This window comes from Cyprinodon tularosa, unplaced genomic scaffold (genome assembly GCF_016077235.1).
Source record: "Cyprinodon tularosa strain WSP-4 unplaced genomic scaffold, ASM1607723v1 ctg672, whole genome shotgun sequence".
NCBI classification, from domain to species: domain Eukaryota; kingdom Metazoa; phylum Chordata; class Actinopteri; order Cyprinodontiformes; family Cyprinodontidae; genus Cyprinodon; species Cyprinodon tularosa.
The window spans coordinates 335,016-349,497 of NW_024039421.1; the positions used below are offsets into that span (position 1 = coordinate 335,016).

General features: G+C 43.5%; 1 protein-coding gene across 1 annotated transcript; it reads left to right on the forward strand.

The window, feature by feature from the left end:
- The first annotated feature begins 239 nt into the window (after positions 1-239).
- Positions 240-3,665, forward strand: cebpg (CCAAT enhancer binding protein gamma). Its single transcript, XM_038267428.1, has 2 exons — positions 240-401; positions 2,192-3,665. Exon 2 carries the CDS (start codon positions 2,281-2,283, stop codon positions 2,776-2,778), a length of 498 nt encoding a protein of 165 aa, XP_038123356.1. The 5' UTR covers positions 240-401; positions 2,192-2,280; the 3' UTR covers positions 2,779-3,665.
- The last annotated feature ends 10,817 nt before the right edge of the window (positions 3,666-14,482 follow it).

Below are 14,482 nucleotides of genomic sequence, written 5' to 3' on the forward strand. Positions count from 1 at the left end.
TAAATGATCTATGAGGAACCATCACGGTTTAAAAAAAAGGCAGGATCAGATGAAGTCATACATGTTTGAACTCATCCGACCAACCTCACGTTACATCAACAAAATCAACAGAAAAGAGGCTTTCTATTGGTCACTTCGAATGTCACTCTGGGAAGGAGTCGCGCTGCTTTTCTAAATACTGACCTCCGATTGGTCCAGAGCTGATTTGGCTTCCGCCTTCTACTCCCTGATTGGCTGACGTCGAATATTGCCGAACATGGTAAAGAGCGATTTCGCAATCGGCTGCTGTCTATGTTCCAAACAAAAACAGTGAGAGCGGTCAGAGACGGATTAAAGTGACATTTCCAGACCCACATCTGTCCCATTACACGAGTGGTGAAATCCACGACCATTCGTTGAAGGTAAACAGATTTTTTTTTGTTTAGAAAAGGAGATTTGTTCTCGAAGAGCGTAAGCAGTGGGTGCTAACAGGCTAACTGGTTCGGATAAAAGCAGAGAAAATGTCCCAAATTTGGTCTAAAATTGGGTCTAACTTCCAACAGGAGTTATTCTAAGAGCAACGGCCCGATAATCTACGGTGAAAACCGCGAATAATATGATTTAATAGAACCAAAAGTTATCCTGTTTCCGGGAAAATATTCGTTTCGCTTATAAACTGACGTGTCCGGCGTCGTTTTTACGTTCTGTTAGTTTTATGTGTTGATTTAGGACCGGGTTCGGTTCGGTGAGCTTATTAAAAGTCAGCTTTGTGCTAAACACCCGCATGACTTGGAGTTCCCCTCAGTGATGATGCAACAGTAGGCAACAGCCATCCGCTGTTTCACCCGGAGCGCTTTCTGCTACACACAGCCCGGCCGCTGCATAGCAACGCGCCGACCAATCACAGCGCGGCGGCTGCTTGATAGTAGAAGGAGTCACGTAACCAGGAATGGCGGCCTGACGACCAGAGTGGAATATTTGTTCCTCAGTGGCATCAGAAAAAACAAGCTAATGAAATCATCCAGATATCAAGATAAAATCTTAAATAAAATAAGATAATGAATTTATTTCAACAAGAACATTATTATTGCCTGTGTGTGTTCTCCTGTTTGTGCATCAGAGTTATGGAGAGCCGTTTCAGCCAAAATTGAATAAATAAATAAATGGGTGAAATAAATAAAAAATGAGTAAAATAAATGAAGAAAATGAGTGAAATAAATAAAACATTTGTTAAATAAATAATTTAGCTTTTCCATTAAACCAAGTTTTAATTTATTTATTTTTCATATTATCAATTTCCCAATTTATCCATTTACCCATTTTTCATTAATCTAATTTTCATTTAACCACTTTTCAATTTCCCTTTTTCATTAAGCTAATTTTTTTATTTATTTATTTTTCAGATTATCTATTTCTCAATTTCTGTTTTATCTATTTTTCATTTATCTATTTTTCATTTGTCCATTTTTCATTTATCCCTTCATTTATTTACTCATTTTTCATTAATCTATTTTTTTATTTAACCATTTTTCAATTTACTTTTTCCATTAACCCGATTTTCTATTTCCCAGTTTCATTAATCAATTTCTCATATATCCCTTTTTTTACTTACCCATTTTCTTTTATCTATTTTTAATTTTCCCATTTTCCAATTTCCCTTATTCATTAAGCATTTCCTTATTTTTTTAATTTATCACATTCTATATTCCCCTCTTCGCTTCTGCTTTAATATGATAATGAGGGGCGGTGTCTTCAGGCTACAATGGCAGCCTATTTATTTATTTATTTATTTAATTTTGGCTGAAATGGCTCTCCATACAGAGTGAGGACCATTTTTCCAAATTTAACCATCAAAATAAAATCATTTAGATGATCCTCAATTCCTTTCTTTGCTTATGATTAGGAACTGTTTTTATGTTTAATTTAGGGAGAGATCTGCTCGTGATTCAGTTGCTTCCATGTTTGGTTCTAAAAATACAAAATAAATCCTAAAATTTTATCCTCAAAAGCTGAACATGGAATTAGTGGAAAGGTTGTGTTAAATCAGGCCCGGCTTTCAGCCGGTTCACTACGTAACCGAGACCCCATCCTCTGGGGACCGGGCCATTCTGTAGCAGTAGTGACCAAAGCTGTTTGTTATCCGGTCGTTCTGTTGGGTTCTGTTTGGTTTAGGAGGTTCTAACCGCTGCCCGGTCTTTAACTCCTCCTCCAGGTCTGCTCCTGCTCCTCCCGTCCCTTCTTTCATCTGTACACCTGAGGAGGCTCCACTCAAACTTCAGCTCCTGCAGGCAGCACATCCAAATGAGCCGGCCGCAACAGCCGAAACTCACCACAGCTGACCACAACGGCGTGAGCGTCATCCAGAGCCAGGCCCACGCCGCCTCTTCCTCCTCATCCCTGCCGGCCGCCGTCGCCGGACTGCAGCAGGTCCCCCAGCTCATCCCCGCCAACCCGTCTACCGCCGGAGGAAAGGCCCTCCCCCCGAGCAAGATGAAGAAGCCCACGGTGGACAAGGACAGCGAAGAGTACCGGCAGCGACGCGAGCGCAACAACCTGGCGGTGAAGAAGAGTCGCATGCGCAGCAAGCAGAAGGCGATGGACACACAGCAGCGCGTCAACGAGCTGAAGGAGGAGAACGAGCGGCTGGAGGCCAAGATCAAGCTGCTGAGCAAGGAGCTGAGCGTGCTCAAAGACCTCTTCCTGGAGCACGCTCACAATCTGGCCGACAACGTGCAGCCGCCAGCCGGCGTGGAGGGCGCCAGCCCCGCGCCCAACAGCAATCCCACCAATGGGCAGTGAGGGGCGGGGCCACGGGGACGTCTGCAGGTTCTCTGGGAACAAGCCTCATTTTCTTCTCCGCGTTTCTTCATGGATCTTCTTCATTACTTCCATTGCGGCCCCGCCCCTTTCATGATGTCACTTGGAGACGTTGCCCCACCCCTTCTCATCATGTCACCCGCAGAAACGACTTTCCCTCTAATCCAGTAAAATCTGAGACTGACGCCTGGGCCCGCCTCCTGACCGGGCGGATGAGGAGCGGCGCCGGACTGAACTGGTTCTGTCAGAACCTTCCCGCTGCGTGACTCCTGCTCGGTTCTGTGACGACGTTTTTATTCCACCCAGATTTTAAAACCTTTCACTACACGGCGGCGTTAAAAGGCGGTTCTGCTGGACCTCCAGTGTGACTCTGATGCGGGTCGGAGCCGGCCCGCCAACTCAGGAGGCAGAACCGTCCTTCAGCGTCGGGTTTTCTCAGCAATGTTGCACATGTTTTCTGTTGGATCAGTGGAGTGTTTGTGTCTGAGCTGGTTCTGGTTCTGGAACCAGGAGGGAGAAGAGGCAGGGAACGGGCTCAGGTTCTGTCAGGACCATCTGAGGAGGCGACGCAGAAAACCTTCCGCTTCTCGGTTCTAGCCGACCAGAACCAGCTGTACCTTATAAGCGGTTCAGCTGGACCAGAACCATCAGTTTGTCCAAATCTAAAGAGAAGCCATCAGAACCGCCAGACGGGTTCTGGAACAGGAAGCTGCTCGCCCTGCCCCAGGCAGAACCAGCCTCCTCAGTAGAACCGCATCTCTGGTTCGGCGGGTCGGTAGATAGAAACAGAGTTACCTAATCTGCGGTTCTGGTCCAGGAATCCTCACCCGGTTTAAACCTGGTCACCATAGCAACCCGCTTCCTTTGAGTGGGAGAAACATTCAGGAGTTCTGCCCCCCCTCCTGCTGGGCCTCTGGTTCCCATGGAAACATGATGCTCGACCTGAGTGGATCATCAGGTCCTCCTGGGGTCAGAGGTGACCTGCCAGGTGTCTGTAGAAACCTGGACTCGTCGGATCGGATCGGACCGACCAGAGAGGTTCTGCTGAGGCCCTGAACCCAGCAGCCTGGTCAACTTTCTACTGTCTCTTCTTCTCCAGCAGCAGCAGCATGTTGTAAAGGGAAATGATGCATGAGAATACGGGGGGGGGGGTTCATTTTCTTTTTTTTTATATGGGGGGGGGTTATAAATTAAACCTGAGTCTAAAATTTCTGCTGTGTTCCGACTTCCTTCAAAGCTGAGGTTCTTTTCCATATTTTCGTTCTGATCGTGTTTTAAGTCTTTGGGCTTTTTTCATTTGTTTGATGTTTTTGTAATAAAGGAAACGTTGACGCCTCAATCGGACCTGGAGCACAGATGAAGTCAGAACCAGAACCAGCGTCTGCTAACCCACTGAGGCGTCAAAAGCAGCATTAAATCCATCACAGGCTCTACAGGAAACCAGTGTGAACCCAACCTACGTTAAACTACATTACCCACAATGCTCTGCTGCAAGGGCTCCTGTTTAGAGCTGATTTTTGATTCTCAGGAAGTAAAAAAACAAAAAAATGTAAATCTTAAAATAAAACATTTAACTTAGTTTTTTTAATAAATCTATTAAATTTTCTTAAGGGACTGGGTCGTAGATCGGGCCCCATATGGTTCCGGATCCCATGGTTAATGGGCCGATAGAACCAGGAACTTTTCTTCATGAGGAAATGTGAAGATTTATCAGAATGCTGGGCAAATATGGACTAGCACATTGCAAAAAAAAAAAATCAAAATCTAGTCAATTTTTTCTTAAAATAAGTGAATTTGTTCTTGAATTGAGAAGATAAGATATTTCCAACGGAACAAGACAATTTAGATTTAAAATAGTCTTATTTCAAATGCATATTATCTCCTTTTAAGAGTAAAAATTCTCTTTCCATTGGCTAATTATCTCATTTACCTATTAAATCAAGGGTAAATACACTTAATTTAAGAAATGTGGACTTATTTCTAGATTGCTGGTCATCGTCCTTCCAAAAAAAAAGGAAATTAAAAACAATCCAGTAGATTTTGTTTCCAAGTTTGCAGAAAGCTTCCTGGATGGGAAACGAAACGTCTTCAAACTTGGAAACAAAGTCTGGATTGTTTTTAATTTTCCAGATTGTTTTTCCAGTGCATTAAGGAACCAAAAAGAAAGAGAATCTGATTTGAGCTTCTAACGGGATTCGCTGGGAGCGCTAACTGGGTCAGAGTTCTGCTCAGCTGACCCAGAATCTTAGCCGGTTTGGGGTTAAATTTTCCAACACCAATCATGGAGTTGGTTCTGAACCTAAATGGGCTGAACGAGTTACATCATGAACCAGTGGGCAGCATCATTCTTTCCAGACCCGATGGTCCCAGACAGGTTCTACTTCCAGGTTCTGGTTCCAGGTTCTGGTCTGAAGAACGTCCCGCAGTAAAGGCTGGAATGAACATGGAGCCTGAACACCTTCACCTGCCGTCATGTGCTGCCTGATAAAATCTGAGCCGTGACTAAAGGTCTCAGAGTGAATGATTGACACGATGACATCATGACCTCACCCAGACGGCGTTTCAAAGGTCGACAGCAGGTTGACGGCCGTCAATCTTCTGGGTAAAGAACCAGTCCTTCCATTTACTGTTGTCATGTCAACACCGGAGAAACTGGAGGGATGGAGACTGGAACATCAGCTTTTCTCTGTTTCCACTGAGGCGGGGGGGATATCATATGAATTAAAACATTAACCTCTTACACCCTCAGGGGGTATAAATAAATTTCTGCCTGACAAAAACACACAAAAGTAAATCACTTATAGCCTCAAAGCTATTAGATTTAAGAAGAAACCTTTGGTACGTCTGTAAAGGTAAGATGTCATAGAATGGTTTTCTGGTGTCAGCACCATTGTAGCTTTGACCCTGCCTGAAATATTAGGGACAAAATACAAAATATTTTGCATTTTTTGAACCTCGCCAAAATTTTCTTTGAAATAAACATTGCAAAACACTACCAAAATATTATTTATAGCACAAAAAAGTAGTACAGACTTTTAAATCTAAATGTTGTGTAAAAATATACCAAATTTGGACTCAATCAGATGAATCATATTTATTTTAGAATGGTATTAGTGAGAAATTTCTTAGGCAGAGAGGCCATTTTAGCACATTTATCCATAAATGACACCAAACTGTGCCAAATATGTTTTTTACATCAATACTGGGGGTTTGGTAAAATTACGAGGTCACGTAGCAGCTGGACCCACCGGTGGGTCCGTCGGGTTCTAGGGGTTAAAAGTCACTAATTTTTCTAAAATATTGCGTTTAAAGAACATTGAAAGTGTATTAAAGTGAAAATTAATAATTGTTTTATGAATTTCTATATACATGTTTTACCCGTCTAGACCTGTAATGCTGCGTTCACACCGGACGCAGCAGGCGCGACAGAAGCAGCGAGTACGGAAGGCCGACTGGTTTAAAAACACGCAAACAACATGTGATTAACGCGTTGTTTACGCGCTCTAAACGTGTTAACCACATGTGGCCGATTAAAAGGCGAAGACAACGTGCAAACATTGCATTAATCATGCGTTGTTTGCACGTGGAAATTCGCTTGTTTTTAAAGCAGTCGGCCTTCCATAAGCGAGTTTACATGCAAAATCAATGGTTGACGCGCGTCAAGGTGCAACAAAAGGTCCCGCTGCGCGTTTTGAGCAGCAGGCGCAGCGTGTCGGGCGTGTTTAAGCATCTGACGCGCGTGGCGCGCCACAAACGCGCTGCTGCTCGAGATTGGAAAATTTGAAGTTTTGCTGCTCGACGCGCCGCGTCAACCAATCAGAGAAGCTGATCTGGGAGCTGGCAGGGAGTCAGACTCATCGCTGATGATACAGAGCGCTGTGATCACTCCTCTGAAACAGTTTATTAATGCCTAAATTAACTTAAAATGCAGAAATCTGCCGGCAGAATATGTTCGCTTTTACTATCCTGCTGCCTGCAGTTTGGATTATTTAGATGAAAAACACCTACCAGCTGCCGCGGTGAACCGCGAGGAGGCGACCCGGCCAGAGGCTGCTGATGAAGGGATTCCTACTGTCGGCGCACCGCTGGTATGTGGGGGTCTGAGCGGCTCCGACAGAAATAATATTGAAAGGCAGGATTGTAATCTGGATGAACTGACGGCACTGATTACGTTTTCAGGTGGATTTTCTCACTTAAACACATATTAAAACTACTTTATTCCCACTGATCACAGCAAATAAAGCTGCAAGGCAGAGAAAGGATAGTGAAGCTCCGCCCAACGCGCGTCAGAAGCACTTTTTCACCACGCAGCCAGAGCAGCAAAGCTGCTTCAGCCGTGCGTCAGAACTAACTGGTACAAGCAGCAAAAATGAAGCAGCAGACGCCATTTTGCTGCGTCTGGTGTGAACGTAGCATAAGTTTCATTATTCTTTTTCTCAGATTCAAAGCGGGGAAAAAAAAGACAAATTTCATCAAAATGAGGGGAAAATGTTTGTTGTTGCTTTTCTTCTGGACAGGTAATTTCAAGTTTACTTTGATAAAATCTGTGTCATTGCCTGGGAGGAGTGCTAACACAGCGGCCATCTTGGGTCAGACCAAGCTGCACGTCATTAGAGGTAAATGGTGCTTTATGACCTCAGACTCTCTGAATTCAGTGAATGCTCAACTTATTTCTGGATAAACTGACAGATTGAAAACTTCAATGTTTTAAAGGCAACATAGAACCAACTTATTGATGTATATAATTTTCTATTTAATCCATAATTATGCTTTTTTATTGACGGTTAACTTCCAGTTCTGCCTCTCAGGATGCCCTGGTTTATTTCAGCCTGTGGGTGCAAACATAGAAGGAAACCAAATCCAGTGGAATTATCTTTCATTAATAAGATTTTATATGAAATCATCGTTTCACGTTTCAACACAAGAGGTGTTGATGCGTAGCAGGGATGCATAGGAAGCATATATGGAAGTAAATCTGTTCCTAATGTATTAACTGTGAAATAGTAATGTGCATTTTTAGCTTGAAGAGAAAATATAGATATAGGCTCTGTTCGAAAACCTAGGACGGGTCCTCCAAGGACGCGGTCTACCTAGACTGGATCCTTCGAAGTCCTTGAAAATAAGGAGACCGGAAGAGTTTTGGCTGTAAATTCGACCAGGTCTACCCTTTGGCGGGTTTTACCGCCGTATGCTCTGTTGCTTAGCAACCGTGAACGTTGACACACAAAGCAGGAAAAGAATGAATACAGAAGTTTTCAAAACTGTTTATTTATTTCTTTTTTATTGTGAAGTGAATAAAGACTACACTCACAAGAACCAGAGTGGAATAAATGTTCCAACCACCGGGAGCAGGAACAAATCAAATCAAATAGAAACCTTAGTCAGTTAAATAACCTGCTGCTGTCATTCTGCACATCTCTGATGTTGCTGCTATTTTCAAATATCCATTACTGTAAAAATGTCCATAGCTGCATATTGGTTATTTATTCCCCAGTTTTATATTGTTAAAACACTTTACAGTATTTTATTGTTTATATTTTAACTCTTCCCTATTATGTTATTCTTATAAATCTTTCTAAGGTCCTCATTTGTGTGACCATTTTCAATAATCTTTCTGCTGCTGTAAATTTGCCCATTGTGGGAAAATAAAGGGATTTTCTATTCTATTCTATAAAAGGGGTAGAAAGATATAAGTAAATCTAAACAATATATGTATAAAAAATATATCTGCAAAATCTCTAATATTCAACAACAAAAAATAGGAAGTTAAGCATATTGTGCAAAATAGCAATAAAAAGATAAAAATCCTATCAGATTTATAGTCCCCACCCTGCAAATATATTAGAATCTGTCCTTAAATTCCAGCCAAACCCATTTAATCAGTAACAGATTAAAACCTTTAGATAAACCAAACATTACCGCCACATATCTGACTCAATAACCATTAAAACAACTATTTTCATTCATTTCAGACGGAACTATTCACAGAGTTGTATTATATTAAACTGAACTTCCAATTTTCACCACTGTTCGGCGCCAAGTAACCTTTCCTCTGATCACGGCTTGCTTGGTCTCGCAATGAATCCTGGGATATCCAAGAATACCGAGGATACATCGGACCCGTCCTTCAAATTGGGCAAAAAGAAGGACGCATTTTAAGGCCGCATAACGAGGACTCTTGGAATCCGACCAGACCTCGGCGCCGCGCTATGACGTAATCGGCCTTCCAATCCGGTCTTCTAAGGATGCGTCCTAGGTTTTCGAACAGAGCAACAGTGACAATGATTTTTATTATTTTAGGTTGAAGATGTTTCCTGAATATATTTTAACACAGGAAGACTCAGAACAAACATACAATATTTATATTTCAGTGACATTTTAATTTAAATCCCAGCGTTACAGATTTACTTCCATAGTGGCGGCTGGTTTTCAAACAGAACCCATTCAGAACCAGAACCGAGTCCAGGTTTGTTTCCAGCTGCTCACTTCTTGGTCTTCACGGCTTGTTCTGGACATCTGAACCATGCATGAGGCTCTCCCTGTCTTTCCTCAACTCCCTGCATCTCCAGGCGCTGAAACACGTCAGAACCTGAACCTTCAGACATAAAAATGAGTGACGGCCTCGTCCTCAGCCGCCCGGACATGTTTGTTTGAAATCCACCTCCTGTGAGATTCTGGCAGGAGTTTTCCTTCAGGAACATCTGGAACATGTGTTCTAGGCTCCTCTCCTGCTTTCTGTCCGCATCGCACACATCTGCAGCGTGTGAGGAGGCTCCTCTGAGGCTTCTGATCCGCCGTGGCAGAATCTCACAGTGATGAAAACATCTGGCAGGTTGGTTTCCAACATGTGCACCTGCTCGCTGCGGGCAGTTCAGAGGTCAGAACCAGGAGGACCGCCCGCCTCAGCAAGCGCCGAGCGAAGAGAGCGAGGATGTGACGAAGGCTGGGTTCATTCTGGCTGCCTCCTGAGGAGGAAGGCTGGAGAACATCCGCCTGATGCGGAGCAGAACCTTTAACCAAGCCATGATCAGAGGTCCAGCTGCTCTGTGAGAACAGAGCGAAGGCAGAGAGACACCTGCTCAGATGTTGATGGACGGCAGCAGGACATCGGCAGACGGACCAAACATGGAGACCAGGTGGTTCTGATGGACCCAATTACGAGCAGCTAAGAAGGAGACTAAAGGGCCAGAACAGGAAGATCTAAGAGGTTTAAGTTAAACGAAGGAACTGGTCTAGAAAATTGAATTTTACATTTTTAGACGATCCCGTTTTATTCTTTCTTCATCCAGGGTTCTACGCACCGTTTAATAGTTTCCTTCTGTTTTTGCTTTAGCTTTTTTCTGATTTCATCCCAGTTTTATCCATAGAATATCCAGTTCTTTAATGGTTCTATCCCAGCATGATGCTGGTTTTATGATCCTCTAATCAGCCTGCTTTCTGTTTTATTATCCTCTTCACTTCTATCCACATTTATTCTTTTATTCATCGTTGTTGTACTTTTTTTAAATCCTGGTGTTTGAGATATTATATTGGAGTAGCAGAAACTGCTGCTACCATTGACCTAGAAGGGTCAAAGGTCATCTGAAGTTTATCATTCTGCTCAGAGAAGATTATTCCTGAGAGGAGAGGATCTCAGACAGCAGCGGACGCCTCAGTCCAATGAGCAGGAAGCTCAGAGAAAGAATATACAGGTCAAAGGTCATGACCAGTTTGGAAGGGCTGAAGAGGAGATAATCGTCACCGGGTGAAGATGAACCGGCTCAGGGACGGAGAACGTGTTTCTGGTTCGCAGGTTGAATGAAACCAGCTCCACAGAACCTTCTTTCAGCTTCTCTTTAGGTGGAACAGAACTTAGGGACCTCTGGAGGGTCAGAAGATGTTTCCAGAGGATGAGGAGGCCGAAGGTGAAGCTGTTTCTTCATGGTGGACCATGAAGCTCCAGCTCAGAGAGAAGCTGTCAGAGCTCCAGATGTCTGTTTGCAATCAGGGTCGCAGTGATTGACAGGATGAGGCTGAGGCTGTCAGGATGAGTTAGATGATGGAAGGCGAGCAGCAGAGACACCTCCAGTGGTTCTGATTCATGGTGGAGACCCATCACGTCATCGGGAGTTTGGCAGCAGCGCTGAGCTCTACGCCGCTGATCTATTCCAGCTTTCACAGCTCATAAACAAGATAAACGCTCGGCACCGACTCGGCTGCATGTCAGTGAGCTACAGCCGGGGGAATGTTGGGGAGATACTGAAGGAGGGTGAGACGGGCCTCCGACCCCCGAGGGAGCGGTCCCAAACTTCTACAGGAGTCCACTAGAACGGTAACGTCCCCCATAAAGGCACCGGGAACCTCTGCAGGACCCAGAGGACCAGAACCTCCAGTAGGGACCTCTGAGTCCTTCCTTGGTTCCTTCCATGCTGGTCCTCTGGAGATGGGATTAGTTTCTAACTTCGATCAGATGGTCAGAGGAAACTGAAGCAGAGTTTTCCTCTGCAGGGTGGAAAAGGGTGGAGGAAATGCCATGTGGTTCCTGTAACCAGTTCAGCTCTGGTGTTCAGTTTGGTGCATCTGCAGAACAGCAGACTGGGAAAGCAAAGGATGCCCAGACTCCCAGGATCCTCCAGCTGTGGTATTTATTCAGTAGTTTGAGTTTAGACCCACGATGATAGCAGGAAGGATTTTATAATCAATTATGAGAAAGAAAACCGAATGAGAGTGGAGGAAAACTGGAACCCTGATGGGAAGAAGAACAGTTGAAGAGAAGGAAGAAAAATCTATATAGTAAATTAAAACAGAGCAGAAGAGGGCTACAAAGAAAAGCATCTACAGAGAAAAGAGGACAGAGAAGACTGAATGGTCCAGATGTTTGTATTTACTTTTATTATTTTTATTTTCCTCATGTCACTCTCCCTTTAGGGGAAGGCAGAGCTCTTTAGGCCTGAAAATCAGACCCTGCTAGCCCTCCTTAAACCCCATCATTCTCATTCCCAACCCAAAGACACAGCTCTAGTTTTATATAAAAAACACCATCAATATATTTATTTTATAAAAAAAAACTACTACTGTTAAAGGAATAGTACACCCAAAACATTATTAGCCTTCATTTTCTACTCACCCCCATGCTGAACAACACTCTGGAGTACTTTTTTGATATCTCAAATGCATCTGGAGATCTGGGAGGCTTCTTGCTGTCTGCTGACATTCAAATAATGGAGGTCTATGGTGACCGAGACAGAAAGGTCCATAAAAGTCCACAAAAAACGTGTCAATATTCCTCCATACTGCTCGTCCAATGTATTCCAAGTGTCCTGAGTGGGTAGCGTCCAGAATTTACTCGAAACGAAGTCATTCAGAATGTTTTTAGAGCATAAACAGTAGTGTATAGGATTTCCTGAAAGCGCGTTCACGACGCTACGGAAACCGCGGCAGACCAAACCAGACGAAAGTGCGCATTCAGCGTCTGCTCTGCCGATAATGCAAGCGTAGAAGAAGAAATGTGCTGTTTACCTGTGCAAAGAAAGAAACAACGAAAGAAAAATGTCTGAGGACTTCAGTGTTGAGGAAGAGCATGAGTTCTTTGCCGAGCTGAATGCGCACTTTCATCTGGTTTGGTCTGCCGCGGTTTCCGTAGCGTCGTGAACTCGCTTTCAGGAAATCCTATACACTACTGTTTATGCTCTAAAAACATTCTAAATGACTTCGTTTCGAGTAAATTATGGACGCTACCCACTCAGGACACTTGGAATACATTGGACGAGCAGTATGGAGGAATATTGACACGTTTTTTGTGGACTTTTATGGACCTTTCTGCCTCGGGCGCCATAGACCTCCATTATTTGAATGTCAGCAGACAGCAAGAAGCCTCCCAGATCTCCAGATGCATTTGAGATATCAAAAAAGTACTCCAGAGTGTTGTTCAGCATGGGGGTGAGTAGAAAATGAAGGCTAATCATGTTTTGGGTGTACTATTCCTTTAAGAGACATATTTCTGGCTGTAACACTTGATTTTCGTTGTTAAAATATCAATACACTTGTAAAAATAAATAAAACCGTAATAGTCCCTGTTTCGTAATTTCATCTCTAATAAATGTCCTTTTTTTTCTATCTATGAGTTGAAAATGTCCCTAGATTTGATTTAGAAATCTGGTCGCCTTATGTCTACAGGTCTCCCAAAAAAAATCAATCAGACAGCTGCAGCTGATTCAGAACGCTGCTGCTGGAGCCCTCACTAGGACCAAGAGACTGGATCACATCCCTCCAGTTCTGAAGTCCTTACACTGGCTTCCTGTTTCTCAAAGAATTGATTTCAAAGTACTTCTGCTAGTTTATAAATCACTAAACGGTTTAGGGCCAAAATACATTTCTGACCTGCTAGTACACTATGACCCCCCCAGACCTCTAAGGTCACCTGGGACAGGTCTACTTTCTGTTCCCAGGGTCAGAACTAAACAGGGGGAAGCATCTTTCAGTTTCTACGGTCCTCACATCTGGAATAAACTCCCAGAAACCTGCAGGTCCGCTGCTTCTCTCAGTTCTTTTAAATCAATGCTGAAGACCTTTTCTTTTTGATGTTGCCTTTCTCTAAATGGCTCTCATTTCTTTACTGTTTAATCTCTTATACTGCATTGTAATTTTTTTATTCTTGTGTTTTATTCTGTTTTTATTTTTAACTGTTTCTTCTGTGTTTTATTTTTTTTTTAACTGATTTTATGTAAAGCACTTTGAATTGCCCTGTTGCTGAAATGTGCTAAACAAATAAAGCTGCCTAGCCTTGCCTTGCCTTGCCTATGTTTAGGCCAAAGTGGAAGTGATTGAGTGTTATCTGAATTTTGCTGGTTGTAAAGGAGGAGGTGGATGAGAGAGCCTCTAAGTGCCAAATCATTTAGCATTAGTGATGGGAGTAACGGCTTTGAAAGTAACGGCGTTACGAACGCCGTTACCTTGTTTTAGTAACGAGTAATCTAACTAATTACTTTGACTGTAACTATAACGCAGTTACCATTGCAGACACCCCGATACTGCGCGTTACTCAGGTCGCACAATGAACCTTTTTTTCATGCTAGGACTCGTGCGCGCCTTGTCATGAGAGAGGGGAGGATGAGAATGGCTGATGTATAGTGAGATTCCGTCTATCAGTTGGGTAGGTGGGTGTTTCTGCTGGCGGGTGTTAACGTACAGCACACACAGAGAGATGGAGAGTCAGGAGGACTCCTGCAGCAAAACAGCGTTTTCCACATGGAAATACTGGTGTTACGTAGGGCTGCGTTTCCCCATCAGATACGGTTTCCCCTGCATCTCCGCACAGCGCAGGCGGCACGATTCACCGCGCAAGCGACAGGAAACGCGCATGCTAGCTGAAGGCGCGCAACAATCGCCCTGTGCTCGCGCCACAGGAGAACTATGGAGAGCGTGAACGATTAAATGATAGCCTATATGGAGAAAGGGAGAAATCTGGATGGATGGATGGATGGATGGATGGATGGATGGATGGATGGATGGATGGATGGATGGATGGATGGATGGATATGGATGGATGGAGATCCACATTTTATGTCACACACAGAGTATAGATCTAGATAGATAGATGGATAGATAGATGTTGCAGTATCTATAACAACCCAAACACAGGATTTCAGAATTAGACATCCCCAGTTATTAATTTCACCAGATCTGAACGCCCTGTTATAAAACTTCC